General features: G+C 55.2%; 1 protein-coding gene across 2 annotated transcripts; it reads right to left on the bottom strand.

Moving 5' to 3' along the window:
- Positions 1-1,230: 1,230 nt before the first annotated feature.
- KDM8 (lysine demethylase 8) lies at positions 1,231-25,070 on the bottom strand. Of its 2 annotated transcripts, none has more exons than XM_047087791.1 (8): positions 24,959-25,070; positions 14,389-14,914; positions 11,781-11,947; positions 10,571-10,703; positions 7,918-7,962; positions 3,001-3,150; positions 1,997-2,089; positions 1,231-1,910 (listed from the first exon to the last, which is right to left on the bottom strand). In XM_047087791.1, exons 2-8 carry the CDS (start codon positions 14,878-14,880, stop codon positions 1,746-1,748), a joined length of 1,245 nt encoding a protein of 414 aa, XP_046943747.1. In that variant the 5' UTR covers positions 14,881-14,914; positions 24,959-25,070; the 3' UTR covers positions 1,231-1,745. The 2 variants fall into 2 exon arrangements, with proteins under 2 accessions (XP_046943747.1, XP_046943749.1); XM_047087793.1 differs by lacking the exon at positions 24,959-25,070 and adding an exon at positions 24,322-24,710.
- Positions 25,071-26,275: the final 1,205 nt, after the last annotated feature.

Below are 26,275 nucleotides of genomic sequence, written 5' to 3' on the forward strand. Positions count from 1 at the left end.
CCAGCAGCCGGCGAGCACTCTTATTCCCAGTGGACCTTCGCCCATGTTCCTCGGGGCTGAAGCAGCCCTCTGCTAGCCTGGCTGGTGCTGCCGGCAGCCCGGGAGCCTTGCCCGGAGAGCACGCGAAGGTTTTATCTTTTGCCGTCATGCCACCAAACAAGGGACGTCCGCTGCAGGTGGCCGGGCGTCCGTACCGTGTTTTAACGCCCAAGTCCTCGTCCCTAACTTCAGAATCCCTACGTTACAGACGGGCCTCTGCTCGTCAACAGCGGCTTGGAGCAGAAGCGGGGGGCCGGCTGGCCGTCATGGGTAAGGCGCTGGAGCCACACGGCCGCCCTTCGGGTGGGGAGGGGTGTCGGTGACGCGGCCAAGCCCCCGCCGTTCCTCACGGACAGCCAGTGAGCCAGACACGGTACGGTGGCAGCCCTAGTTTATGCCTCGATACCTTTGCCATTTGGTATTAATTCATCTGCAGAATTTGGCAAGTAACTGTTAACGACGCCAGACAGGGGAGCAAGCAGTCCCCACAGAGCCCTCGATTTCACATCCTAAATAGCTCATCTTCGCCTCTGCCCTCCGTGCCCAGTGCTGTACCCCGACCGCACACCCCCTCCTGCAGGAGTCAGCGTGTGCCCGACCCCCTGCCCGCCAACGCCTCCCCCGCTCCGTGCATATTCTGACGGGGTCCCACTCGACTCGAGCCCCCGGACCTACGTGATGAAGCTCCGATGCCCTGGCCTGGTGGCAGAGGACGCGAGTGGCTAGCGTTCCGGCTGCCCACCGACACTTCCCTGTCCCTCTCGGTCACCTGCGGTGTGTGTCAGCCCCAACCCGGGCGGCCAGGCTCCGGCTCCAGGAACTCGTGGGTCCCGGGCCCACCCGAATCTTCCCTGGGACCTCTGAGCCTGAGGACCCCGGCGCTGCAGGGACGCGGAGCTGGCCCCCAGGGCGGAAGGCTCTCTGCGGGACAGGAACGAATGAGACCGAGGGGCAGGAGGGGGGCCGCCGGGGGCCGCGGATGGCTGTTTCTCGACTGGGGAACTGGCTACCGGGAGGGTGCGCGTTGAAAATTCGGCAGGCTAGGAGAGGCAGGCACCTCCCTGCAGGCAGGTCAGGCCTCCGTGACGACAACCGAAACCCGTCTGAGCTGAGCCAGCCGATGAGGACCCTCCCCTGTGACCTGCACCGCCTCTCCAGTCCGCGGGCCGTGGCGCAGTCACGACGAACAAGTAGGTGGCAACCCTAATGATTATTAGCAGCGAGCGTTCCCGGACCCGCAGGGGCCCTGCACCAGCACCGTCCCTGGAATTCTCTGTGGTGGGGGCTCGGGCTGCCGTTTCCCAGATGGAGACCCACCCACGAGGTTTCCGCCCCAAATCTGACGCCGCGGTTAAGCCACGGGGCTGGGTTGGAATCCAGGCAGGCGACCTCAGAGCCACCCTGTACCGCTGCCCACACTGCCTGCCCGCGTCCCACCCGCATCCGGCGGCAGGAGGCCCACGGTCTCCATGCAGAGCGTCCTTTTGGGGTCCCGCCCACCGGCCTCTGCCGCGCATCCCTGGCCGGAACGTGCGCCTTGCCGGGCCCCGCGTCCGCCTGGCACGCAGCCCGGCGCCCGGCGAGGGCTTTGGCACAGGCGGGTCTGGCTTCTCTCTAGATGCCGGGACCCAGCCCCAGGCCGGGCGTGGGGCAGGGAACGCGTGAATCCGTGACTGCCGTTGGCGTCTCAGACCCTTCCGCCCTGGCTACGACCACCAGAAGCTGACGGAGAAGCTCAAGTCCAGAGCCCGCACGTAATGCCAGTATTTAACCGGGATGAACAGGATCTCTCCGGGAGACAGGATGCAGGACAGGAACGGGGCCTCGGCAAACTTGGGGAACTTCTCCAAGTCGGGGTTCTCCACGTCAACCTGAAGAAAACACTTGCCAGGTCTCCAGAGACAGGGCGGGGAGGGGGGGGAAGCTGCAGCGTCACCCGGGGTCCCTGCGTACCCACCTGGCTCGTGTTGTGAAGAAGGTGCGTGTCGTGTGGATATAAAGCCTCTGACTCCTGCGGCGAATACAGCCGGATGTACTTCCTCCCCGTCACCTGCGAGACAGTGCCTCATCAGTCAGCTGCCGCCCCCACTGACCCGCAGCCTCCCGAACCTCTCCACGCCTTTCCGCGTGCCGTTCCCTGCGCCCAGACTGCCCCGGCCCTCCCACGCACGCTCCAGGCCAGGCATACGTTGAGCCTCCAAACAGATCACGAATCAGTAACTCCGTGACCGTAGCCGATAACTAAGCACCGGCCTGTGGCAGCCACCCTCCAGCTGCTCCAGGTGTGTTCTCTTGTTGAATTCCTCACAACCCTCCACGGCGGTTCAGCGTCACCCCATTTCACAGATAGGGAAACTGAGGCACAGAGAGGCAAGCCAAGTGGCCCAGGTTCACCCAGCTGACAGGTGACAGGGCTGGCGTGGATGCCAAGCAGTCCGGCTTCTGGGCCCCGGATCCCAGCCTCTCTAGCATCTCCAGGCAGAGCCTCTGGGCCGGGAGAATGTTCTCATTTGTTAAACCTACCCGCCTAGAAAAAAATCAGGTGGTTCCACAACAGATGCCTCTCCTTTGGCAAGAAACACACATGCTCCTCTGGGTCTCCGGACACACCATCCAGTGGCCGGGAAGCCTCTCATGTGGACAGAGGTGCTCGCAGGGAGACCACCCTGGTTCTGTCGGAGGGCAGGCAGGGGGAAGGCACTCGATCCCTCCCAAGATGACGCCCAGCCCTGCTCTGCCCAGGTGACGCGGCCAGGACCCCAGAGGGTCCTTCCTGGTCAGGGAACCGCATGTGGAAACAGCCCCATCCAGAGAGAGGGTCCCACGGGGGGCCTGGTGCCATCTCTCCGGTTCATTTTTGCCACATCCCTCTCTGGGCGTTTAGACACCCATAACGTGGCCAGCCCGTGCAGGGCGGGGCCGGGAGGAGGCAGAAAGCCAATGCTCTGGAGCGACTCTAACCTGGACCAGGAAGTTCTGCTGAGGGTCCTGATGGAGAGGAGAGACGGTTCCTTGGGGACCAAACCAGGCGTTAATGGTGATCTCTTCTTCGTCCCCGTCGCCCAGGCAACAGTAGTCGGGGATGCTGATGTCCCGCTTCAGCTCCGGGATCTGTGGGTGTCAGAGCAGACGTGGGAGGCCCAGTCCAGGCCCGGGGACACAGGCCCAGAAGTCGACGGGCCAAACGCACACTGCCTGGTTCGGCGCTAACACGCCTGTGTCCACGCTTCACGGGACGGGGACTTAAAAACCAACTAAAAAAATTAATAGCTTAATTAGGGAAGAGTTATCATTTTATTTTCAGATTTGTTCCTGTCATAGGCATCTTCGTTTTCTGTTTGAAAAGCCTGATAGCACTGCTCTGCACTTAACCCAGCTTGGGGCGCCTGGGTGGCTCAGTCGGTTAAGCGTCCGACCCTTGATTCTGGCTCAGGTCACGATCTCACGGGTGCGTGGGTTCGAGCCCCACATCAGGCTCTGTGCTGACAGCGTGGAGCCTGCTTGGGATTCTCTCTCAAAATAAACAAACGTAAAAAAAAAAATAGGGGTGTCTCGTGGCTCAGTCGGGTAAGCATCCGACTTTGGCTCAGGTCATGATCTCCTGGTTCACGAGTTGAACCTTCCATCGGGGCTCTGCGCTTAACAGTGCGGAGGCTGGAGCCTGCTTCAGATTCTGTCTCCCTCTCTCTCCGCCCCTCACACGTGCATGCACGCTCTCGCAAAAAATAATAAAAACATTAAAATAATAAGTGCATAAACAAGCCAACCAACTTGTAATTTTCTAAAGAATGCACTCTTTTTGAAAATCAAGTTAAAGAAAAACAAAAAAGAAAATGGGGTTGAGGATTTATCACATCTCCGCAGAGGAAGATTTTCCAAAATTGACTGATGATAAAGCAATCACAAGACATACATTTTATTTTTATTTTTTTTTTTCAACGTTTATTTATTTTTGGGACAGAGAGAGACAGAGCATGAACAGGGGAGGGGCAGAGAGAGAGGGAGACACAGAATCGGAAACAGGCTCCAGGCTCTGAGCCATCAGCCCAGAGCCTGACGCGGGGCTCGAACTCACGGACCGCGAGATCGTGACCTGGTTGAAGTCGGACGCTTAACCGACTGCGCCACCCAGGCGCCCCAAGACATACATTTTAAATACGTTAATTGACATGAAGACCGCTGACGTGGGAAACTTTTGAAGTGTGGTGAATGAGGGTTAGTGTAGAGAGCTCATACAAAATAAAAAGGAAAAATAACAAGGACCCCAATATGTGACTCCACAAATAATCAAAGGGCAAAACCCAGATATCACACAGAAATGGATTAGACATAAGGAAGAGTTCACTCCCATTAGGGAAGAAATCTGAATGAAACGTCACTGATGCCACGGTTTCCCACTAATCAAACGAGCACACTGGGCCAGGGATGCGGCCCAGTGGTGGTGAGGGTGTGGGGAAAGGGGGCCCTGTGCAGGGCTGCTGGTGAGGCCAAGATAAAATCATTGCGACAGTGACTGGGGACGGGCCGGTCTTCAGGGTGTTTAGGCTCCGACCCAGCCGGCAGCGAGCTTGAGCAGTGCTCCTTTGTGCGGACGGGCCGGGGGCCTCACGGAGGCCATGGTCGGGAAGATCACCTCGAAGATCACCAACCGCGGGGGCAAACGGCTCGGAGGCTTTGGGAAATTCGACAGAAACTCAAGTCTGGTCCCTAAAGGGGGACAAGGGGGACCCCTCTGCTACTTTCTTCGGGTATTTCCCGAGTAACGCCTCCCGGGTCAAAGGGGCAGCTGCGGGCCGGCTTTCGGCCATTCTTTCAGTAGCAGCCCCTCCAAGTTCGGGCTGCTAAGAAGCCATCCGTCCTTCGGAATGGCTAGAATGCTCTCCCCGCAGCAGCCTAGGAAGAAATACAGACAGGCTGCTGTGTCCACTGTTCTGAGGCCCTCTGTCCTGTCGGCCAGAGGGGTGGGGGGGATGGGAGATCCCCAAGGCCTCTGGGGACCTCCTGCCCCTCTGCCACCAGGCCGTCACACCACACAGCCGCTTCCCGCTGGGATCGTGCCAGGCCCTGGGCCTGCGGAATGCTGACAAGCTGACTGGTCCCTGACGACATTATCAGGATTTCTGAAATATGACTGGTTGACTGAATGGTGTAATCAGAGCCACTGGACTCAGAGACCCCCCAAGAGAAAGGAAGGCTCCCAGGATGTGACCTGATAATTAAAGGGAGGCCTGGCATGGTGGCCAAAATCTACAACATGGGGCCCCTGGGAGAAAAGGAAGAGGTTTTTGGGCAAGAGGTTTTGGGTGGGAGCCACTGAGCTCCGTGAAGGCAGAGAAGGCCCCAGAAAGCAGTGCAGGGACCCGCCAGGCAGCACTCTGGATGGCAGGGGTAAAACCACATCTCTGGGGACCTGAGATAAAGAGCCGGGTGGCCCTCCAAAAGGCAAAATATCCTCAAGGTTTGTCTTAAAAGCAATCGGACACTCTGCCTTCTATTTTTTTTTTTTAACTTTTTTTTTTTATTTGAAAGTATCTGTGTGGGGGGGAGGGGAGGGACAGAGAGAGAGAGAGAGAGAGAGAGAGAGAGAGAGAGAGAGAGAGAGAATCTCAAGCAGATTCCATGCTCAGTGTGGAGCACAACTCGGGGCTTGATCCCATGACCCTGGGATCACAACGTGAGTTGAAATCAAGAGTCGGAGGCTTAGGGTGCCTGGGTGGCTCAGGTCATGATCTCACGGTTTGTCAATTCGAGCCCCGCGTCGGGCTCGGTGCCGACAGCTCGGAGCCCGGAGCCCGCTTCGGATTCCGTGTCTCCCTGTCTCTCTGCCCCTCCCCCACTCTCACTCTGTCTCTCAAAAATCAATGTTAAAAAAGAATTAAACAACAAAAGAGTCAGAGGCTCAACGGACGGAACCACTGGCACCCCCACCTTCTGCTTCTAAAACTGCTTCCTCTTGTTCCAGTAAAATGGAAAATGGCTGCTCCAGGACAAGGAGCCAAGTTTACCTGTGGCTTCTCAGGTCCCCCTGGAAGGTGTGACTGAGGTCAGGTCTCTGGGGACCGTACGGTTGGGCTCCCCTTTCCTTCATTAAGCAAGAGAGGACAGGAAGCAGGGTCTACAAGTCCTAATTCGGGAGAGCCGGGCAAGAGACCCCAGCCCACCTAGCCCCCACCTGCTCCGGCCTCTTTCATTTCCGGTGCACAGGCTCCTGGCAGCTGGCACAGCCCCCACAGGTCCCGGGTCCCCCGGCAGGACAGGCAGTGAGAGCAGCCCCAGCCCAGCGGCACAGTGGTGCCCGAGCCCCACCAAAGCTCACCAGTCGCCGGGGTCTCAATTCGAGTTTTCCTCGACTGCGCCTTTTCCCTCAACCCTGCCCAGCCACCTGTGTCCAGCCCCCGGCCATTGGCACCTGTCTGTCACCTGTCCAAACCGTTCAATCATCTCCCCAGGATGAGCCTTCAGATGGTTCCAGGCTCACTAGGCAGTTTTGAAAGTATGGAACACAATCGGATTCCACTTCTCTTTGTTCCCTTATTGTGCCCCCATTTAAAAATAAAGTCTATTTTTTCTCACGATGATGACTATACATCCTCATTATAGACACTTTGCAAACTGCGGAGAAAAAAGGGAAAACTACTCACGGTCTTACCACCCACGAATCGCTGTGAATCTTCTGGGCCCTTTCTTCCTGTTCCCACCAGAGCTAAGGTCCCTCCGTGTCAGGGCACATCCTTTCTCGCTTCCCCCCAGCCGGCGGGCCCCCAAGTTCCCACGGCGGCTTCGTGAGCGAGCCCTGCACCCAGGGCACTGGGTGACAGGCGTGTGGGGGGGGGCACACCGCCAGGTGGGTGCTGAGAGCGTTTCTGCCAGCTCCTGGGAGGCTGGTGGGGCCAGCCTGTGACGCCCCCTTCTTAGGGCCGACTGGTGGAGGAGAGAAAGAGCTGGTGCAGGACCTCTACCCCCGGGCACTCTCCCTCACGACTGCCCTGGCTCTCCTGACAGATCTCCCCAGAATACCTCCTCTCACTGGGACCCCTCCTGCTCAGAAACCTCCCAGGGGCCCCCAGTGCCTTGCAGATAGGTCCAATTTCTTGGTCTGGCCTTCAAGGCTCTCCCCGCTGGGCCCCAGCCTCCCTCACTACCTTCTTGCTCTGCTCTTCTGAATGAACCCTCCGAGGCAGGCGGCCGTGGCCGGCACTTGGGGCCCGCTCCAGGGTGCAGCCCGAGTCTCGGTGCAGGAGCGCCTCTCACTGGAATGTCCTGCCTCCAGCCTGGCCGGGCCCTGCTCTTCCTCTCCGCCGGCCGGAGACCCCCTCCATTCTCAGTCTTCAACCAGTCTGTCCTGAGGGTCTTCGATCTGGCCAACCAGCACTGGGGACCCACAGGAGACGAACCCGGGCCCGGCTGGGCACACACGGGCCGAGCTCGGGGCGACGGCCTCGTGAGCAGACAGCTGACACTGGGTAAGGACGGTGCTGGGACCGCCCGGAGAACCCTCACCAAGGAAGGCAGCGACCCGCTCTTTGTGGGTCGGGTCAGAGCCTGCCACCCGCACTTGGCTCCCCAAGACCCGTTCCTCAGGTGTGACCACACCGGCTCAGACTTCCGGCTCCACCCGCCGGGGCCACCTCCTCCCCCCACCGGGGTCTTGGGGCCCTGGGGTCGGCAGGCCCAGGCTCTCACTGGCCACCTGGCAGCTTTGTCTGCTCTCCGCCCGCTGCTGGAGGACACAGGTGCCACACAAGGTTCTCCTTGCTCACCAGTGGGGTGGGTGATGAGGCTGTCAGGCCCTTTCCGGCCTTCTGGGCTCAGAGCTCAGGAAGGCAGGTGGGACAGAGGGAGAGCGGAAAAGACAAGAGGAGAGGGCGTCAGACTTACCTGGTCAAAGAGCTGGTGCTGAGCCAGGTACCCGACGTCCCTCGGCTGAGCCGCAAGAGAAAAACCAGAAGTGACACAGAAAGCCTGGTTAGTCGTAAGGGACACCCTCCAGGTGCTGCCGTTAGTGGCCTCTCGGCACCAGGGTGCACCCGGCCCCAGACAGCCACCTGGCAAGGACCCTCGGCTCTATCCTGCTTGGTCCCCTCTGTGACCTGGGGGCGAATGGGACGCTCTCCCTCTGGGGCCGGGCTGGGCCTGGGGGAGACTCCGATCCGGGGCTGCCTCTGTAGGGGCTGCTCCAGGACTCAGCTTCCTCCCTGAAAACGAAGAGGCTGCACAGACAGGAGGCTTTTTTATAAACAAAAATGGAACTACACCATACGTATTACTTTGGAAAATTTTTCATTTAATGACAACATCACGAATATCTCTTCAGGTGAACACAGACGTACGTGCCTCATTCTTTTGACGGGTCCGTGTTTCATAGACGGGACAGATCACTATGAAGTCAACCATCCCCTGCTGGTGGACATTCAGGGTGTTTTCCCGGCATTTCCACAAACAGTCTAACATTCCGGGCCTTCCTTACGTTTATGTTCTCCCAAAAGCAGAACAACCGAGTCAAGGGGCATGAGCATTCTAAGTTCCAGTTGCTTCTGCCAGGTTATTTTCCCAAAAGTGAATCCCAGGTTGTCTTCCTGGCAAAACTGTCAGTGCCCGCTTCCTACACGCTGGCCTGCCCCCTGGGGATGATCATCTTGTGAGAATTTCCGCCAGCAGATGGATGAAAAGATCTGTGCTTTCCACACTGGGCTCCACAAGGCTCAAGGGCTTCCTGGGAGGAACGGCTTCCTGTCTAGGGCTCTGGAAGGGCCAGCGGGGGCACAGCTTGCGCGAGGCTGCCCCTCCCCGCCCCCCACTCCACAGCCAGGGCGGAAGTCAGCCTGGGTCTAACGGGCTCTGGGGCTCAAACTGTGTTGAAGGACACGAAGGCTCCTCTCTAGAATCCCTGGAGAACCTCTGTGCTTCCAACCCTCTCCCTCATTCCCTTGTCTTCCTTACAACTATGGAAGCTACAACATGCCAGACCAGGGCTACGAGGTGGGCACGGCCGGATGTGATGTGGTCTCTCCTGCCACGGATACTGTGGCCCGGAGACACTAACTTCGGTTAACCGGGCACTGACTGTGCCACGCTTACAGCTTGCCGCGTTTAACTCTCACAAATGACCCTGTGAAGTAGGCATCGGCAACCTCCAACAGATCCCAAAGTCAGGGCACTGAGGATCGAGAGGTTCGGCAACCAGCCTGGGCCACAGAGCCGGCAAGACGGTGCTGGAGTTAATGCTCTCCCGCCTCAACCCGAAGCGCAACCTGCCTGCCCCCTGACAAACAGCACCTCCGGTTCTGCGCTCTGCTCTGGGCTCGGGGCTTCTTCCTGGAAAAGGGGACCGGAAAGGGGGTTCACTCCTGCGAGCACAGGGGCAGAGCAGCATCGCATGCTCTCGTGCCCGGTTCCCTTCTCCAGGCCTCTGGGCGACAAGGGACGCAGCGGGGGTGGGTGTGGAAGGTGGGGGACGTGGGCACGGAAGAGGTCTGTGAATGCAGCGGGACGAGGCTGCGCCCCGGAGAACCGCACCAGGCGACGGCAGAGGAGGCCAGACACTTGGGAAGAGAAGCGATGGGGGCAGGAAGGGTGATGGTGCAGGGTGGGGGGAGATCTGGGGGGCCCTCGGGAGCTCACAGTTACGATGTAGAACAGCGTAGAACGGGAGGGACCGTCAGCCAGCACGGTCACCACCTGGGCCCTGTGGCTGCAGCGGACCCATGACGAAACCAGATCAGAACTCACAGGGCCCGGGGCTGCCTTGGGTGTGGGAAGGGGAAGCCACCACTGCCCTTATCTGAGATGGTAAAACGGCACCACTGCTTCTGAGAACAGCCTGACAGTTCCTCAAGAACAGTTAAACACGGAGTCACCACAGAACCCAGCGGTCCCGCCTCTGGCACACACCCGGGAGAGACGAACACTTGTACGTGAGCGCTCATGGCGGCGTTTTCCACGCCAGCCAAAGTGTGTGCAACCCGAACGGCTGTCAGCTGATGCCGGAACGCAACGTGGGGTCTCCATGCAACGGAAGGGTACTGGGCACAGCCAGGGACGAGGGACTGACGGCGGGCCACGGTGTGGACAAACCCAGATGGCACTCTGCCGAGCGGAAGTGGCCACAGATGGCCACATTTGATACGATTCCATTTCTATGAAATGTCCAGAATTGGGAGACCCACAGAAACAGGAAGCAGGCTAGTGGCCGTCTGAGGACGGGGTGGGAGGGCCGAAGGGGAAATGACTGTTCATGGCTACCGGGTTTCTTTGGGAGTGATGAGAATGTTCTGGAATGAGACATTGGTGATGGCCAGAAAACCTTACAAATACACTAAAAAAACCACCAAATCGTTCCGCCCAAAATTAAAAGACTTGAAATGAGTCGCATTGTGCCCGCCCGGCAGCCTGCCCCCCTCGCTCTGGCCCACCCCCCTTCTGACCACAGGCTCTGAGAGACGGATGCCTCCAAAAGGCTGCCCTGCAGTGCCCGAATGTCACGCGTCCTCCCTGCTGTGAGCCCCATAGGAAAGGAGGCGCGGGGACATACCTCATCTCTGATGTACTTGCTGATGAACTCATTGACCGTCATGAGCGTCTGGGACCACTCCTCGTCAGTGTACCTGGAACCAACCTCCACCGGGACAGTCCGGCAGCCGGCGACGTCCTGGATGTACTCCAAGCTGGGAGACAGACGCGTACGGTCACCATCACCTGTGCGCTGAGCCTCGCCAGGCCCTCCGCTAAGTGTGCTTCACACGGGTCTCCTTTCGTCTTCACGGAACCTCTGGGGGAGAGGCGGTCACCCCCACCGCACTGGCGAGGGCGCTTGGGTGCAGACACGTGGGGTTACGTGCCCACTGGCACCACGGAGCTTTGCAGAGAGATCCAGCGAGGGTGGCCTGCCAAAGCTCTTGCTGGGCGGTTCTATGTCCCTGCTGGCCAGGAACTCCCAGTTCTCTCTCTGCTCACCTCATCTCTAAGCTGGGAAACCTCCTTGGAGCCAATGGCAGAGAGTGCAGCGGGGGCGCAGACAGGCCTGCGTCCTGAACGCCAAGGACCTCTGGCACGTTACTTAACCTCTCTAAGCCCTTGGCCCCCATTTGTAAACGGGGGCGATGACAGTACCTGTCCCACGGGAACCAGGGCGGACAGAGAGGGAGCAAACCTGGCACGTGCTCAATCCGGTAAAACACCCCTGCAGCAGAGCTCCTCCCACAGCCTCGGCGGGAACCGCCCCCTCCACCGACCCCCAGACACAGGTGACCCGGCCACCCGTCCCCACAGACCCCTGCTCCTTCCCATAGGCATTACGGCCACTGTCCAGCAGCCTGAGCCGCTCTTACAACCATGAATCCGGGGTGGGAGACCAGATGCAGATGTGAGGAGGGAACGAGCCCAAGAGCCCCGCCAAGAGAGAAGGGGACGTGTCTTAGGCTCTTGCTTCTGCTCTGAAGCCACAAGGCCCCCGAGAAGGCCCACGGGATTGCTCAGATCCTGAAAAGTGCCACGAACAGACTTAACGCGGCACCGCCACGTGAGCACTCGCTAAAACACCTGCTTTGCGCAAGTGAGCTGAGGACGCCACGGATCTAACGACCTCTGGCGTGAACTTGGAGCAGCGCCATCTTGTTTAACCTCAGCAGCCCACGCGGGACCGGTCGGGAAGCGTGTGCGAGGCTGCATTTCCTGGGGGAGGAAGAGAGGTGGAAGCCGGGTCCTGAAATGGGCAGAGGCTCCCGGGCCTCACAGCCACCCACCTCCACTTCTTCATGCACGGCCACTGGTCGGCCACGCCTTCCAGGATCACAGGCCTCCCCGGAACCAGAAAATGCTTCCGGAAGTGCTGGAGGGATGGGCAGCGGAGCCGGGGCACCGTTCTCTCAGACCTCATGTCTGGAATCCAAACACGGTCGTGCCTCGCTTTCTGTTTAAAAGCAAAACAAAATAGCAGCATGTGCAGCAAAGTTAACATTCGGGGCCATCCGCCGGGAACGTGCGTCCGTCCCCGGCAGGCTAGCTCGGCTGTCACGAACGGGAACAGCTAACATCTACTGTCATTGTCACTGCTGCTACTCCTGGTATTCCTGGCCCTTTCCTACTAGATCACTTAAAGCGTCTGTTCAGGGCGCCTGGGTGGCTCGGTTGGTTAAGCGTCCCACTCTTGGTTTTGGCTCCGGTCATGATCTCACGGTTTTTTGAGTTCCAACCTCTGTTAGGCCCCACTTGGGATTTTTCCTCCCTCTCTCTCTGCCCCTCTCCTGCTTGCACGCTCTCTCTCTCACAAAAATAAATAAATATTAAAAAAGAAAGAGTAGATAAAGCATCTATTTGATTGTAAAAGGAACGTTGAGGCTTTCACAGAAACTCCGCAGAGGAGACGTTACGACCCCAAATGCCGTCTGATGTTAAAGTACTCTGTCATTACTATGCGTTCCTCTCCCATCCTGTCACTCGTGAGGAGAGGACCGTTGACCCACCGGCAGGAATATGCAGGACGAATGAGCCACGTTTCCACGTTGCCACTCAGTCCCCGCGATGTCTTCTGAGGGGCTGTGCCGGAATTTCCCAACCACCTCCCAACTGAGGGACCTGAGCAAGTTACTGTCTTGGGGCCTCAGGTTCCTCCTCTGTTACATGACCCGGAGACTAGGTGTCACACGTGAAGTGCCCAGGATCGCTGGCAGGAGCGTCCGCTCCCTCTGCCCCCACTGCTGCAGGTGTGTGCGCCAGCTCTGCCCCTGCCCCCTCTGCCCCCACTGCTGCACATCTGTGCACCAGCTCTGACCCCGCTCCCTCTGCTGTATGCGCGTGCGTCAGCTCCCGCCGCCCCACCCCACTGCACGTGTGTGCACCAGCTCTGACCCCGCCCCCTCTGCTGCACACGCGTGCGTCAGCTCTGCCCCCTCACTGCACGTGTGTGCACCAGCTCTGATCCCACCCCCTCTGCTGCACGCGCGTGCGTCAGCTCTGCCCCCCCGCCCCCCCAACTGCACCTATGTGCACAAGCTCTGACCCCGCCCCCCCTGCTGTATGCGCGTGCGTCAGCTCTGCCCCCCTGCCCCCACTGCACGTGTGTGCGCCAGCTCTGACCCCGCGGCAGTGACGACTACCAGTCTCACCCGCAGGCCGTGCAAGCGGCCTCGTGCTCACCATCCTTGTTATACCCTCTGCTCTCATTTCCTCTCACGCCCTCGTCAGAGGCACCTCCCTGAGCACCGTGAGCGGAGCTGCCTCCCCCCACCTTTCCCCCCCACACGGAGAACACATTCTGTAACAGCCTCTCTGTAACCCAGACTCCAGGAGAACAGGCCCTTCTGTACGTATCATGCCCTCGGGGCCTGGCACATCTAGGCCACCGCTGGTGCCGTAAAGCTGCCGAGGAAACCCCTCCCCCTTACAGGCATGGGAACGCAGGGGGCAGAGAGGAGTCAAGACACCTGCCCGACTCACAGGCGGTGGGCAGCTGGTGGGACGTGGCCCGGCAGGCCGACTCCAGCCCTGAGCTCTCACCCCCTCGGCTACACGCACTGCCCACCACCACCCGCACCGTGAGCCCCACCCTGGGCACGGGGCCACCTCTGTGTTCCTTTGGGACAGACTTGGCGTGGGAAAGGGCAGCGAACAGTGAAACTCCCGGGTCAAAGGACACTGGCATCTGCCCCCCGTGGTCTGCATGTCTGCCCTGCCCTCTGAAAGGTCAACCCACGCACCCTGCCCTTGGGCCCCTGGCATCCTCCGTGGCACCGGTATTGCATAAACCCTCCTTTGTCAATTTCACGGCCAGACATCGTTACCTAGCTGGTCTTGCCTTTTTTTTTTAACCACAAGTGAGGCCGAGCATTTTCCCACACGCCTAGAGGTATGGTGAGGTCTACGTGTCAGCGCTGGGACCCGAAGCCTGGCCTCCGCCCTGCAGGGTAGTCCTCATGCGCTAAACACTGGGAAGGCCACATGCTGGGACCCTGGGGGCGGCATCCAGCAGTCACAGGAACCGGAGACGGCTGGATGTAGCACGTGGCCCAAACGCGGTGGCACGGAGAGCAAGGCAGCCAGGAAAGGGGTGACGCTTCCAGGGGCTGACCAAGAGCAAGCTGGAAGGTGTGGGCCCATGCGTCCCTCCGGGCTGCTGCTCTCTGGAGCCACAGCGCGTCCACCTCCCTCTCTCCTGAAAGGGCACTGCTTATGTAGACACTGGGGGGGGGGGGGGTCGGAAATCACGCCAAGCGCCTCCCCTTCCGAATCCACGGAGACGCTATTTTCATGCCGCGAGGCCTCACCCCCCAGGGAGAGCGGACTCCTTCCATCTAGAAAAACAGGACCGACGGGGCACCTGAGGTGTGGCAGGCGGCAATCCCACCCAGATACCTTCTCGTGGGGCTGCTCCTGGGCCGGGCCCGGGGCGGGCCTCTTTCCCGAGGGGAGGTGCGCCTGCAGGACGGCCGCGACTTTAGTGAGGATGTCCCCGAGGATGGCCGCCCCCATCAGCAGGCCCATGTCGCAGACTCTCAGGGCTGCGGCCACGGCGCCGGCGTCCCCGGGCTCCTCGCACAGACACACGGCCTTCAGGAGGCAGCCGAAGGCGTACACGCGGCGCCAGTCTCTGTGCACCTCGCGCCACGGGCCGGTGTTGAGTTTCTCCCAGGAGTAGTCCAGGATGGCCTCGCTGGCCTGCAGACACTCGCCCCCACGGCCGCCGCAGAACAGCTCGACCGCTTCCCGCAGCAGCCGCACCACGCTGCGCTCCACCCTCTCCCCGAGCTGCAGCGTCAGCTCCTCTTTAGTGGGGGGCAGGAGCGCCCTGAGTGCCTCCTGGAGGGTGCCGGCTCCCGCCAGGGGCTCCCGGTCGCCCTCGGCCATGGGGCCCTCTGCCGGCCGGGTCGTGACGACGGTGCTGCGGGAAGAAAGAACAGTTAGAGCAGAACAGCGTGTCGCGTGCCCAAACACATACATTTGTAGATTTTCATAAAATCAAACTGGGGAGGGGGAGCTAGAGCTGTGATGATATCCAGTAGTGAAAACGTCACCCACTGAGATTTTTAATGTATATACTAATAGGCGATCTAAGGAATGGGAGACGATATTTGCAAATGGCATATCCGATAAAGGCTTAGTATCTAAAATACATAAAGAACCGATGCAACTCAACACTCAAAAAGCAAATAAACCCAGTTAAGAGATGGGCAGGAGTTGGGGCGCCTGGGTGGCGCAGTCGGTTAAGCGTCCGACTTCAGCTAGGTCACGATCTCGCGGTCCGTGAGTTCGAGCCCCACGACGGGCTCTGGGCTGATGGCTCAGAGCCTGGAGCCTGTTTCCGATTCTGTGTCTGTGTCTCCCTCTCTCTCTGCCCCTCGCCCGTTCATGCTCTGTCTCTCTCTGTCCCCAAAATGAATAAACGTTGAAAAAAGAGATGGGCAGGAGACATCAACAGACATTTCTCCAAAGAAGACATCCAGATGGCCAAAGACACGTGAACAGATGTTCAATGTCAATCATCATTAGGAAACGCCAATCAAAACCATAACGAGATTCCGCCTCCCACCTGTCAGAATGGCTAAATCAAAAACACAAGAAACAACTGATGCTGGTGAGGGTCTGGAGAAACAGGAAGCCTTGCGAACTGTTGGTGGGAATGCAAACTCGTGCTCTGGAAAACAGTGTGGAGGTTCCTCAAAAGGTTAAAAGCAGAACTACCCCATGATCCCGTAATTGCACTACTGGGTATTTACCCCAAAATACAAAGAAACACTAATTCAAAGGGATACATGCACCCCTATGTTTATAGCAACATTATCTACAATAGCCAAATTAAGGAAAGATTCCAGGTGTCCATCGACTGATGAATGGACATGGAAGATGCGGTATATATATATTCAATGAATGTTACTCAGCCGTAGAAATTGAAATCTTGCCATTTGCAACAACATGGATGGAACTAGAGAGTATTATGCTAAGCGAAATCAGTCAGAGAAAGACAAACACCATAGGATTTCACTCATGTGGAATTTAAGAAACAAAGCAAATGAGCAAAGGAAAAATGAGACACAGAGACAAACCAAGAAACAGACTCTCAAATAGAACAAACTGATGGTTACCAGAGGGGAAGGGTGTGGAGGGATGGGGGAAACAGGAGATGGGGACCATGATGAAAATAAAATATTAAAAGGTTTTTAAAAATCAGCGATAAAAATAATAAAAATAAAATATACATAAAGTCACTTTCTATAAAGAGAGAGACCATGCAGACATCTCCCTTACAGGTTCCCACGGCTTTCCACACGTGTCCTTTGTGACACACGTCTCACGTGAATGACTCTACAACGGTCTTCTCTGCCAAGCGTAAACTCTTGTGAGGGCAGGGCCCCCATCTGTCTGGGGTCACCCCTACATTCAGGGCCTGGTACGATACCAGTCTCCCCATGGGCACGGGATAAATGTGTATTCAGACAGGAACGTATGTTGTCCTTAACTGGAATGCCTCCAACATCCCTCCTCTCTGGCAAACTCCTATCCAACCTTCGAGGCCCACCTTAAATGATCCCCTCTGGGAAGCCTGCCAACACTCTGATGGCTTACATGTCTGTCTCTCCAGGACTAGCTGGCAAGCTTCTCCGGGACAAGAACGTGTCTCATTTCTCTCCATTTCCCTAAAGTCCGGCTCCCGGTGGGCACTCAACTAAGGCTATTGAAGGAATGGGGTCTTAACTTCTCGGGAAGAACCCTGGGAGTACAGAAAACCTACACAGAAAGGAAAAACATCATAGTTGGTGCTCTTCTATACGGACGGCAGGCCGGTCCTAATGCGTAAGCACTAATAGGTGAATAGGTTCTCACAGGTTTGTAATTGCTCACCTCTGATTGGTCACCTGTGCCACTGCGCTCTGGGTATACTAACAGCTGTTCCATCCGCTATCTCACGATGCTAAGAAATAGGGACCATCATGCTTTTTGCAGAGACTGCTCTACGCTAGGTAGGGGCCAGCAGACTTTTTCCGTAAAGGCCAGATGTTACACGTTTCAGGCCTGGCAGGCCACGCGGTCACTGCTGTCGCTACTCGGCCACTGTAGCGTGAAAGCAGCCTTTCGCAGTATGTGAACAAATGGGCATGGCCGCGTTCCAATAAAACTTTACGAAAACAAACCCTTGCTTTAAGCTCACCAAAATCCTTTTCACCCTCTTCCTGGGCACACAGACTACATTTCCAGGTCATCCCTGCCATGCGACGTGGCCACGACTGCCAGCTCATGTGAACGCAAGTGATGCAGCCACTCCCAGGCCTGGCCCGCATACACCCCCTACAGGATTCTCCACGCTTTCCCTGCCCGCGGGCTGCAAGTGAAGGACTCTGAGGCCCTAGAGGATGACACAGCCACAGCGGCCACAGGACTGGGCACATACGCCCATGCTGGAATGCCTCATGAGCCAAAAAGAACTTGCATTGTGTTGAGCCGCTAAACTGCTGATGATGCGTGTCCCAACGGGTAGCTGCCCTGACACAGAAACTTCTATTGCTGAGGAAACAGAGAGGGCAGAGTATTCAGTTTTGTAGCTCAGAATCCTTTCCTCTTTCTTAACAACACTCCTCCGTTTCCTTCTGAGGAGTTTCATCTCCCCCGCTGAGGTCGGTCAGGTGGGATGTTGCCGGGCCGTGGGTGTGTGCGCAAAGCCAGGCGACTGGTTCTAAGCTGCCTCCCTTGAATGTGAACTTTTGAGCAGATCGACTGGACTGGAGGTGGCTGGTGCATCACGGTCTCCTACCGGCCATTTCTGGGCCAGCCTGGTCTAGGGGCCTCACAGTTATCGTCCCGGATTCCTGGGTTATGGAGCCCCTTTCGTTCTTACTCTTTTCAAAGGGCAATTCTCCAGCTTTCCATTCCTTCTGTGGCCCCAGTGGCTCTCCAAAAAACATCTTCCTTCTGTCAGCCAGGGTTGGCTTCTTTGGTCAGGGACCCTACTTGACCCACAGGAGTCACTGATATCCCCCACCCCTGGGGGATGGTGAAAGGCAAGGAGGAAGACTGATACAGCCTTATCAGATGCCTCACTTCCTATAAAGGGAAGAAAGCCACCGTTCCCCAGTGATCCCTGCCTCCTGTGACTAACACCCTTATCTAACTCCTTCCTCTGGAGCATGGGCAGGACCTGTAATTCGAATGGCCTTTGCAGATGCCGTTAAGAATAAGGACCCTGAGATGGAAAGATTATCCTGCATTGTGTGGGTGGGTCCAACTTTATAGAGGAGTCCTTGAAATAATCTTTCCTGGCTGAAGTCAGAGTCAGAGGGAGAGGTGATAACAGAAGGGCCAGAGAGATGCAGTTTTGCTGGCTTTGAAGATGGAGGGAGGGGGTCACAAACCAAGGAATGTGGGTGGCCTCTAGAAGCAGGAAAAGGGCAGGAAATGGATTCTCCCCTGGAGCTTCCAGAAAGGAATGCTGCCCTGCCAAGACCTTGATTTTAGCCGTCAGCCCCACGTTGAAGGTCTAATCTTACGAAAATGTAAGATAATGAATTTGTACTGTTTTAAGTCACCAAGTTTGCAGTAATTTGTTACAGCAGCAACAGAAAACCGTTATGACTTGCTTCTGGCCAACAAGTGTGTAAGTTTGATACATGTGGCTTTTTTTTTTTTTTTTTTTTTTTTTTTTTTTTTTTTGCCTAAGATGGCAAAGGTGATGGATGGGATGCCCCTTGATTGGGTTACATGAGGTTTAACTTCCACTGCCAGCCGACTCTCCCTACTGCCCTCCTGGCTCGTGTGCACTGATGAGCACGTGGCCAGTTGGGAGAGGTCCACATGGCGAACAGATGATGGCGGCTTAGAGCCAACAGCAAGCTAGGAACTGAGGCCCTCCGTCCAACAGCCTCCAAGAACTGAATTGTTCCAACAACCACAGGGGTTTAGTTCCTTGTCCAGTTGAACCTCTGGACAAGAACTTCGTCCTGATGGACACCATACCTCGAGCCTCGTGAGATCCTGACACAGAGGACCCCACTAAGTCACACCACAGACTCTTGACCCAAAGAATCTAAGATAATAAATATGTGTGGCTTTAGGCAACTAAGCGTAAACTAATTGTCATACAGCACTAGATAACTAATAAACACCCCTATTCACATTTCCCTGACACCCTGGGACTCAACAAGAACTCACACAAAAGAACGGGAGAAGAAAGCACAGTTTCTTTTAGCACCAACGTGCATGAAGAAGTCAGCAGTAGACAGGGAAGGGAAGACACAGGAAGGCTAGAGGTGTGGTCCCTGCAGGTAGGCTGGACAGCCCCATCCCTACCTCTGGGCCCCATTTTAACTCATTTCTCGCCAACTCGTGACTAACACCACCCACAACACTGACAGTAACACATCGTTACCTCTTTAAACTTCACAATCCGATGAAGCCGAAAATATACAAAGTGTTTACTCTAAGCCAAGGATGCCCTAAGCACTTTTTAATTCTCACAGAAACTCGAAGAAAGTATCATCGTCCCCATTTCACAGATAAGGAAGCTAAAGTAAGTGACTTGCCCCACGCATTGGGCTAGGAAGAGGGGACACGAGAGATTTAAAACTCAGGCAGTCTGGCCCCCAGACTTCCGTGATCTCGTGGGTGAAGGAACCGAGCCACAACATCTCCGGCCAGCACAGGATGAAGTTGGGAATCTGGGCTGTTTAACCCTCAACAAAACCCTGTAATGAAGGAATTATTATTCCCACTCAACAAATGAGAAAATCCCATCACTTCGTAGAAGCAAAACGGATGGTCTTCCTTGTGTGTCATTATTTTTGAAGAACCTCTTCCTGAGCCTAAAGCAACAGCAATAACGTACCACTGCCCATTTCACGGTTCTCCCACCCTTCCCCTCCCTCTAATCTTATTTGTCCCTCACAACACTGTCAAGTGGCTAGGGACGTATATGATCATTTTCCCTACCCCCCCACCTTCTTTTGCTGATGAAGAAACTAAAGTCCAGGGGAAAAATGAAGTGACTTTCTTATGTGCCGTGTCGATGCTCTGTGGTTTCTGTACGTTATAATCTTACAATATAATCACTTACAATCTCGTGATGTGAGGTTTTACAGAGACGAATGAAGTTAAGATCTGGGAGAGTAAGCAACTTGTCCAAAACTACACAGTAAGTGGTGGCGTCTACCCAGAACACTTCTCAGCTTCAGGGGTGAGGATTACGTCAGCTTTTGGACCTTTGTATCCTAGCTCGGTCCTCAGCGCACAAGGGATAGCCTTCCAGCCGGCCCAGTGAAGGATGGCACCGAGAGCCTCGAGTGGCACGGCCCTCGCCTACCAGGACGATTTCTATCTCTAGCCTCCTAGAAGATTCATAAATGTCTTGTGTTGGTCTCAGTAACAGCTTTCTTGGGAGAGCTTCACGGCCCAAACTTCCAACGTGGCCTTACCCGCTACCCACACACAAAACTGCACGTGTGCCCGTCAGCTGGCCTCCCTGGGTGGCTTCATGGCTCATCCCCTCAAGAGTGACTCACATGTCTTATAAAGCAGCCTCGAGAAGGCTCGGGGCGCCAGAAGACCTCAGAGACCTCATATCCTGGCTTCTCGCAAAGGTCTGCAATAAACCTCCCAGAAGACCACTTATTTGCCGGACTAGGAAAATGGCTTCGAAAGGGGTCCTTATGTACCCGCTTTGTAAATCGGTCTCTTAGTGGCCTTAAAAAACGGCTTCCCAGAGGATTTTAAATGGGCTATAAACCAGTTCCCTGGGATGCAGATTACGGACTTTGTAAACTGGCCTCTCGGGGTGACCTTACAAAACACCCCCTCAGAGAGCTCACAAAGGCCCTTCAAAGCGAGCCTCTACAGGCGGCCTCGTGTGCTGCTTTGCCAACCGGCTTCCCAAGGTGGCCTCCCTGCACTGCTTTGCAACATGGTCTCCCAAGGCCGTCTTGTTTGGTCTCCACAAGCCTGCCTCCTCAGGCAGCCTATGTGTTACTTTGCAAATTGGCCTTGGAGAGGGCCTCATGTAAATGGCCATGTCAAACAGCCTTCTGGGAGAGGGCCTCACGTTGGCTGTACAAAACAGGTCTCCTCTTGGCCACGTAATATAACCTTAGTAATTAATTTCGAATCCAGAGCTCCTCGGTGAATGGCTTTATCAAACGGTCTTCAGAGATACTTATGTTGACACCATATGACAGAGTCTTCCAGAGGTGGACGCTCCGGGATAGCTCCGAGTTTGTTTTCAAAATGACTTTTCAGACTGGCTCTGTCATAGCCACTTGAATGGCCTCCCAAAGGGCCTCATGGCTGATCTTGTAACACTAGCCTCCCTGGGGCGCCTGGCTGGCTCAGCTGGTGGAGCACACAGCTCTTGATCTTGGGATTGTGAGTCTGAGCCTGGCTGTAGAGATTACTTAAAAGTGTTAAAAAAATAAAAAAACCACCAGTCTCCCAGAAGGCCTTGTGTTCGCGGGTGGAAGCAACTTTCCACGGTGAGGTGGCATACCGGTCATTATTTCTCTGAATAATCCTACAGCCTGATTCTACTGGCTTCTCGGACCCTTTCATTAGTTAGCCTTTTAAATAGTTGCCGAATCAAACAGCCTTTGGGGGAGGAGCCACATCGTACTACAGGAAACAGTCTTCCAGAGGAGAGCCGTGAACTGTTTCATAAACAGGTTTCTTTTCATACTGGACCTTGTCTGAGGGCCCGATGAAACCCACACTTTGTGTTAGTTTTACAAACCAACCAATCTCCCGTGGTTTCTTTAGAGCACCAAGAAAGTGTTAGGTTCTACACATCAACCCTCTCGGTTAGCTCCTGTTCCCACGTGAAATGGCCTTACAGAAAAGGGCTTTCACTGGCTGGGTCAAACCCCTTCTTGATGACTGTATGAAACTATGGTCCAGAGAAGGTGGCCCCATGTGGGCTGTCAGCAGCCCTCACAACAGGCCATCTGATACGGCCCTCCACTGAAGGCAGGTACAGGCCACACGAAACTCCTTTCTTTTTTTTTTTTTAATTTTTTTTTCAACGTTTATTTATTTTTTTTGGGACAGAGAGAGACAGAGCATGAACGGGGGAGGGGCAGAGAGAGAGGGAGACACAGAATCGGAAACAGGCTCCAGGCTCCGAGCCATCAGCCCAGAGCCTGACGCGGGGCTCGAACTCCCGGACCGCGAGATCGTGACCTGGCTGAAGTTGGACGCTTAACCGACTGCGCCACCCAGGCGCCCCCGAAACTCCTTTCCAAATGGCCTCAAGTCCTGGCTTTACAAATCAAACTTCCAGCACCCCCCATGTACTGGTCTAACAAAAAAGGCTTCTTGATAATAGTAAAACAGTCTTCCAGAGGAAGGTGTCAGTCAGAGTAGTCTTGCGGCCTTGGCCTGGCTTTATTGACTGGCTTCCCAGAGTTCCCCACTGAACTGCCTTTTATAAAAGGTTATACGATACAGCCTTCCTGGGATGCCGGAGTGGGTCAGTTCACCGAATGGCCAACTTTTGATTTCAGCTCAGGTCATGATCCAGCCCCCTGTCGGGCTCTACACTGAACATAGAGCCTGCTTGGGATTTTCTCTCTCTCTCTCTCCCTCTGCCCCTCTCCTCCACTCATGGGTTCTCTCTTTCTAAAACAAAACAAACAAACAAACAAAAAAACACAGCCTTCCAGAGGAAGGAGTCAAGAATAAACTGTGTGAGTCTTTCAGAGTGGCACTGTAGACTCATCTTCTAATTGGCCCCCAGAATTCCACATAAAAAGGCAGAAGCAGAGGTTGTATAAACTGCCTTCTGCAGTCAGGTACAGGTGGGTTAACTACAGAATATATCCTACAAACCAGGATGCTGTATATAGGCCTTTTTTGTTTGGTTGGGTTTTGGCTTGGTGAAGGATACATTTTTCTCTTGTAAAACTTTTTATTCTCATCGTTTTCTCCAAAGTTCTTTGTTCTTACATTGTTTGGAACTTTCATTTCTGCAAGCAGAGATTTCACAAGCTGACTACTGGGAGTGCTGTTAGTTTTCTTTCATATGTACGTAAATTTCAGCATTTCATATTATTTAAATATTTAATATTTAGGACTGGTCAAGTCATAAACTGGGGGTATTCAGGCCAACTGAGACCGATGGTCACCCTAATTATAGGCCCTATGAAAAAGCCGGAGTGGCCTTATATTGTCACTTTAAAGTCAGTTCCCTAAAACTCGTCAGGTTACGGGCCTGGAGAGACCTCTTGTTGGTCACAGAAGTCTTTTTTTGAAGGAGGTGAGGGTGGAGGTGTCAGGTACAGAAACAGCCCCAGTGGTCTTGTGTCCTGACTTCGTGAACTGGCATTTCAAAGTGCCACGTGTACTGGCTTCGTGACATGGGACAGCTTTCAGGGGAAGGTCAGGTACAGGTTGCACAAAACAGCTTCTCTCGGTGGACTGTATCTTGGCGTCTCTTACAAAAGGCTTATTTGTTGATGATAACGATACTCATTTGTTGATGAAATGATACTCTAGGTACGGGGATCGGATAAAGGTTGTCTGAACTAACCTCTCCAAGTGGCTTTTGTCTCCGCTTTATAAATCAACCTGATGCGAGCTTCATAAAAGGTTTCTTGTTGGTTGTATTTAACACAAAGGAGCCACGTATCGGCTACATAAAATAGACTGCGTGGCCTCAGGTCCTGACTTCGCAAATTCACCATCCAGATGGAGCATGTTATGTAAAAGCTGGCCTTTCGTAGTGAACAGCCCAAGTGGGTTCAGCTGGTTACAAAACAATGCCTCCTGGGAAGCCAGGATACTCATCCCAGAATTCTCTTAAATTATCTTTAAGAACCTAAAGCAATTACCACAACAGACTTTAAACTGGCTGGGAGAAACGGCTTCTTGGAGAATCTCACCAGGATTCGCAGAGGGTTGGCTTTATTTAAGAGCCCCCCAGGGTTCCACAAACATCTCCGGCTGACCCGAAATGGCCATCCTGAGAGCAGTATGCCGGTCATGAGAAGCCTCCCGTGGGTGGCTTCCAAAATAGGAGCCTCTACCTGGCTTTCTGGGAGCAGGCTGCCCACTTAGTTTTCAAATCTCTTCAATTTTATTGTGGCACTATTTCACGTAAGCTGTGCAAAAAAACACAAGAGCTTTCTAGGGAGCTTTATAAAACTTTCCAGAGAGATTTGGAAATATTTCCAGAAAGTTTTGTTTAGCGGCGCCATGGGTAACTCTGGCCTTCTAAGGGCCCCGCTGTCTCGGGTTCGGGCCGTCGGTGGGGCCCTAACACCTGCCTGCCCCCTGACCTTGGGCTTGCTATATGTAACCCTGCTGAGCACGGTGACTTACCTTTGCTGGATCCTAACACGAGGGGCATAACGCGACACCGATGCTCAGAGTTAACTCCTATTACTTACAAATCCCTGTCCTTCAGGTACCCCAAGCCGACGCTCCACCCGAGGGCGCACACCCCTTCCCCGCCTGGGGCTTCATTTGTCACGGCCCACATTCGGTTTACAGCAACCTAGCTCCAGGCCTGTGACAAAGGCAGGCTTGGTCCACTACCTGTAGGTACCGTCACGGAGGAAATAAACACTCGCGCAGGCGCACTAGAGTTCCGCCAAGGCGCCCCCAGGAATCGCGCAGGCGCACACCGCTGGCCTCACGCATGCGAAATTACTGGCTTAAGGCGAGCACTACGCACGCGTGGAACCTACCTCCTACCCGCGACGTGCAGGAGAGTTGGCGCTGCGTTCTCAGGGCGCATGCGCCGCCTCTTTTTTTTTTTTTTCCCCTCCCCTCCCCAATTTCTCTACTTTGAAGAACTGCCTGGGGATTTCCAAGGCGCACGCGCGAGGCAGTCTTTCCACCGCCAACCCCCCCCAACGCCCCGCCCCGCTGCGCCTTTAACACAGCGCCTGCGCAGTCCTCCCCTCTGCTTCTAAGGAGGCAGAGCTTCCCTCCCTCTGGAGTTGCTCAAGTTCACCTGTCTCGAGTTTGGGCAGTGTGGAGTGGCGCAGAGACTGGCGACGACGTGTTCCGTTTGGTCGGAACACTCTGGCTCTCTCCTCCCAGTAGTCAGGCTTGCCGAAGTATCGATCACTCAGTGCTCGCCTGAGCGGGACGGAGTGCCTAGCCGAACGCCGAGTGATCGATGCCGTGGCCCCGCCCCGTCGTGTTTACAAGGCCGTAGGGTATAGGCGACCCGCAAGTGAGGGATCTTTTCCTGGTTTTCGATTCCCATGTGGGTGACGCCTGCGACTTCCTCAGCAAGGATAACTTAGTGTGCTAGTCAGCTTCGCATCCACCATTTCATCGAAACCGTACAACTAAGAGGATTCGTTTTCCTAGTTTACAGGGAGGTCAGCCAGTGCCCAGTGAAATAAAGTGGCCGAATCCTTGTACTTTGGGAAAGTCACAGCTCCGAAATTTTTGCATCCACGGCCCGCAGGAGTGAGGAAATCCTGGGTTTCGGTGGGCAGCCAGAATCCTCACTCCTGCCGCCGCGGCCCCGACCCTGAGTGGTGTGGGCATCAGTGCGGGTTTTGGTTTGGAGCACACTGCCCGTGGCTTCCAGGGATTCAGGCCTTTTGAAGCATTGTACAGAGGTGGTAGAAAGTCCTGCTCACAGTGGGTCTGGAGTCCGAGGAGGAAAGGGAAAGGAATCATTTCCTGCTATCAAAGAACAAAGTTATTCATGACAGCCGTTAAAGGTGGTAAGGCAGGCTACCTGCCGCTGCAGTGGGGGTCTGTGATAGAGGAAAGAGGTACTCCTGGACTCCAAATATGACCAAGGCAAGTGCAGATTCATAGCCAAGGAGCAGGGTCTAGGTCACTGGATGGGAAATTTTCAAGAGGAAGCGTCAGGGATAAGGGGAATTCTGCTAAACCGACCACCCAGGATTTTTGCTGACGGCAGGCCAGGATGATAAGATATTCAAGGGTAGAGGATAAGAAATCGGGTCAGATACCAAGGGTAGGGGATTTCTGCTTAATTCAACAGGATTCTTACTAAAACTGGACTCAGCAAGCCAAGGACAGCGCCCAAGGTCAAGGCTTAGTCAGAAAGAGAACTGAGAAGAGCCTTGTCACTGGTCACCAGGGATGTGTCAGGTATTCTCTGGGGCCCCAAGAACTCCTCGATGTTAATTATGTTAACAGTCCCATTAGGTGGAGATTATAATGTCTTATAGACAAGGAAACTGAGGGTTGCTCAGGGCCAATTCAGCAGATCAGTGGGTTCTAGGTAGTTGGCTAACATGGTGGAAATCACACCAAATGAACTCACCTCCTGCCCTCAAGG

The sequence above is a fragment of the Lynx rufus genome, unplaced genomic scaffold, assembly GCF_022079265.1.
Source record: "Lynx rufus isolate CCGP_SWC_20201006 ecotype Redwood Valley unplaced genomic scaffold, mLynRuf1.p SCAF_23, whole genome shotgun sequence".
Lineage (NCBI taxonomy): Eukaryota > Metazoa > Chordata > Mammalia > Carnivora > Felidae > Lynx > Lynx rufus.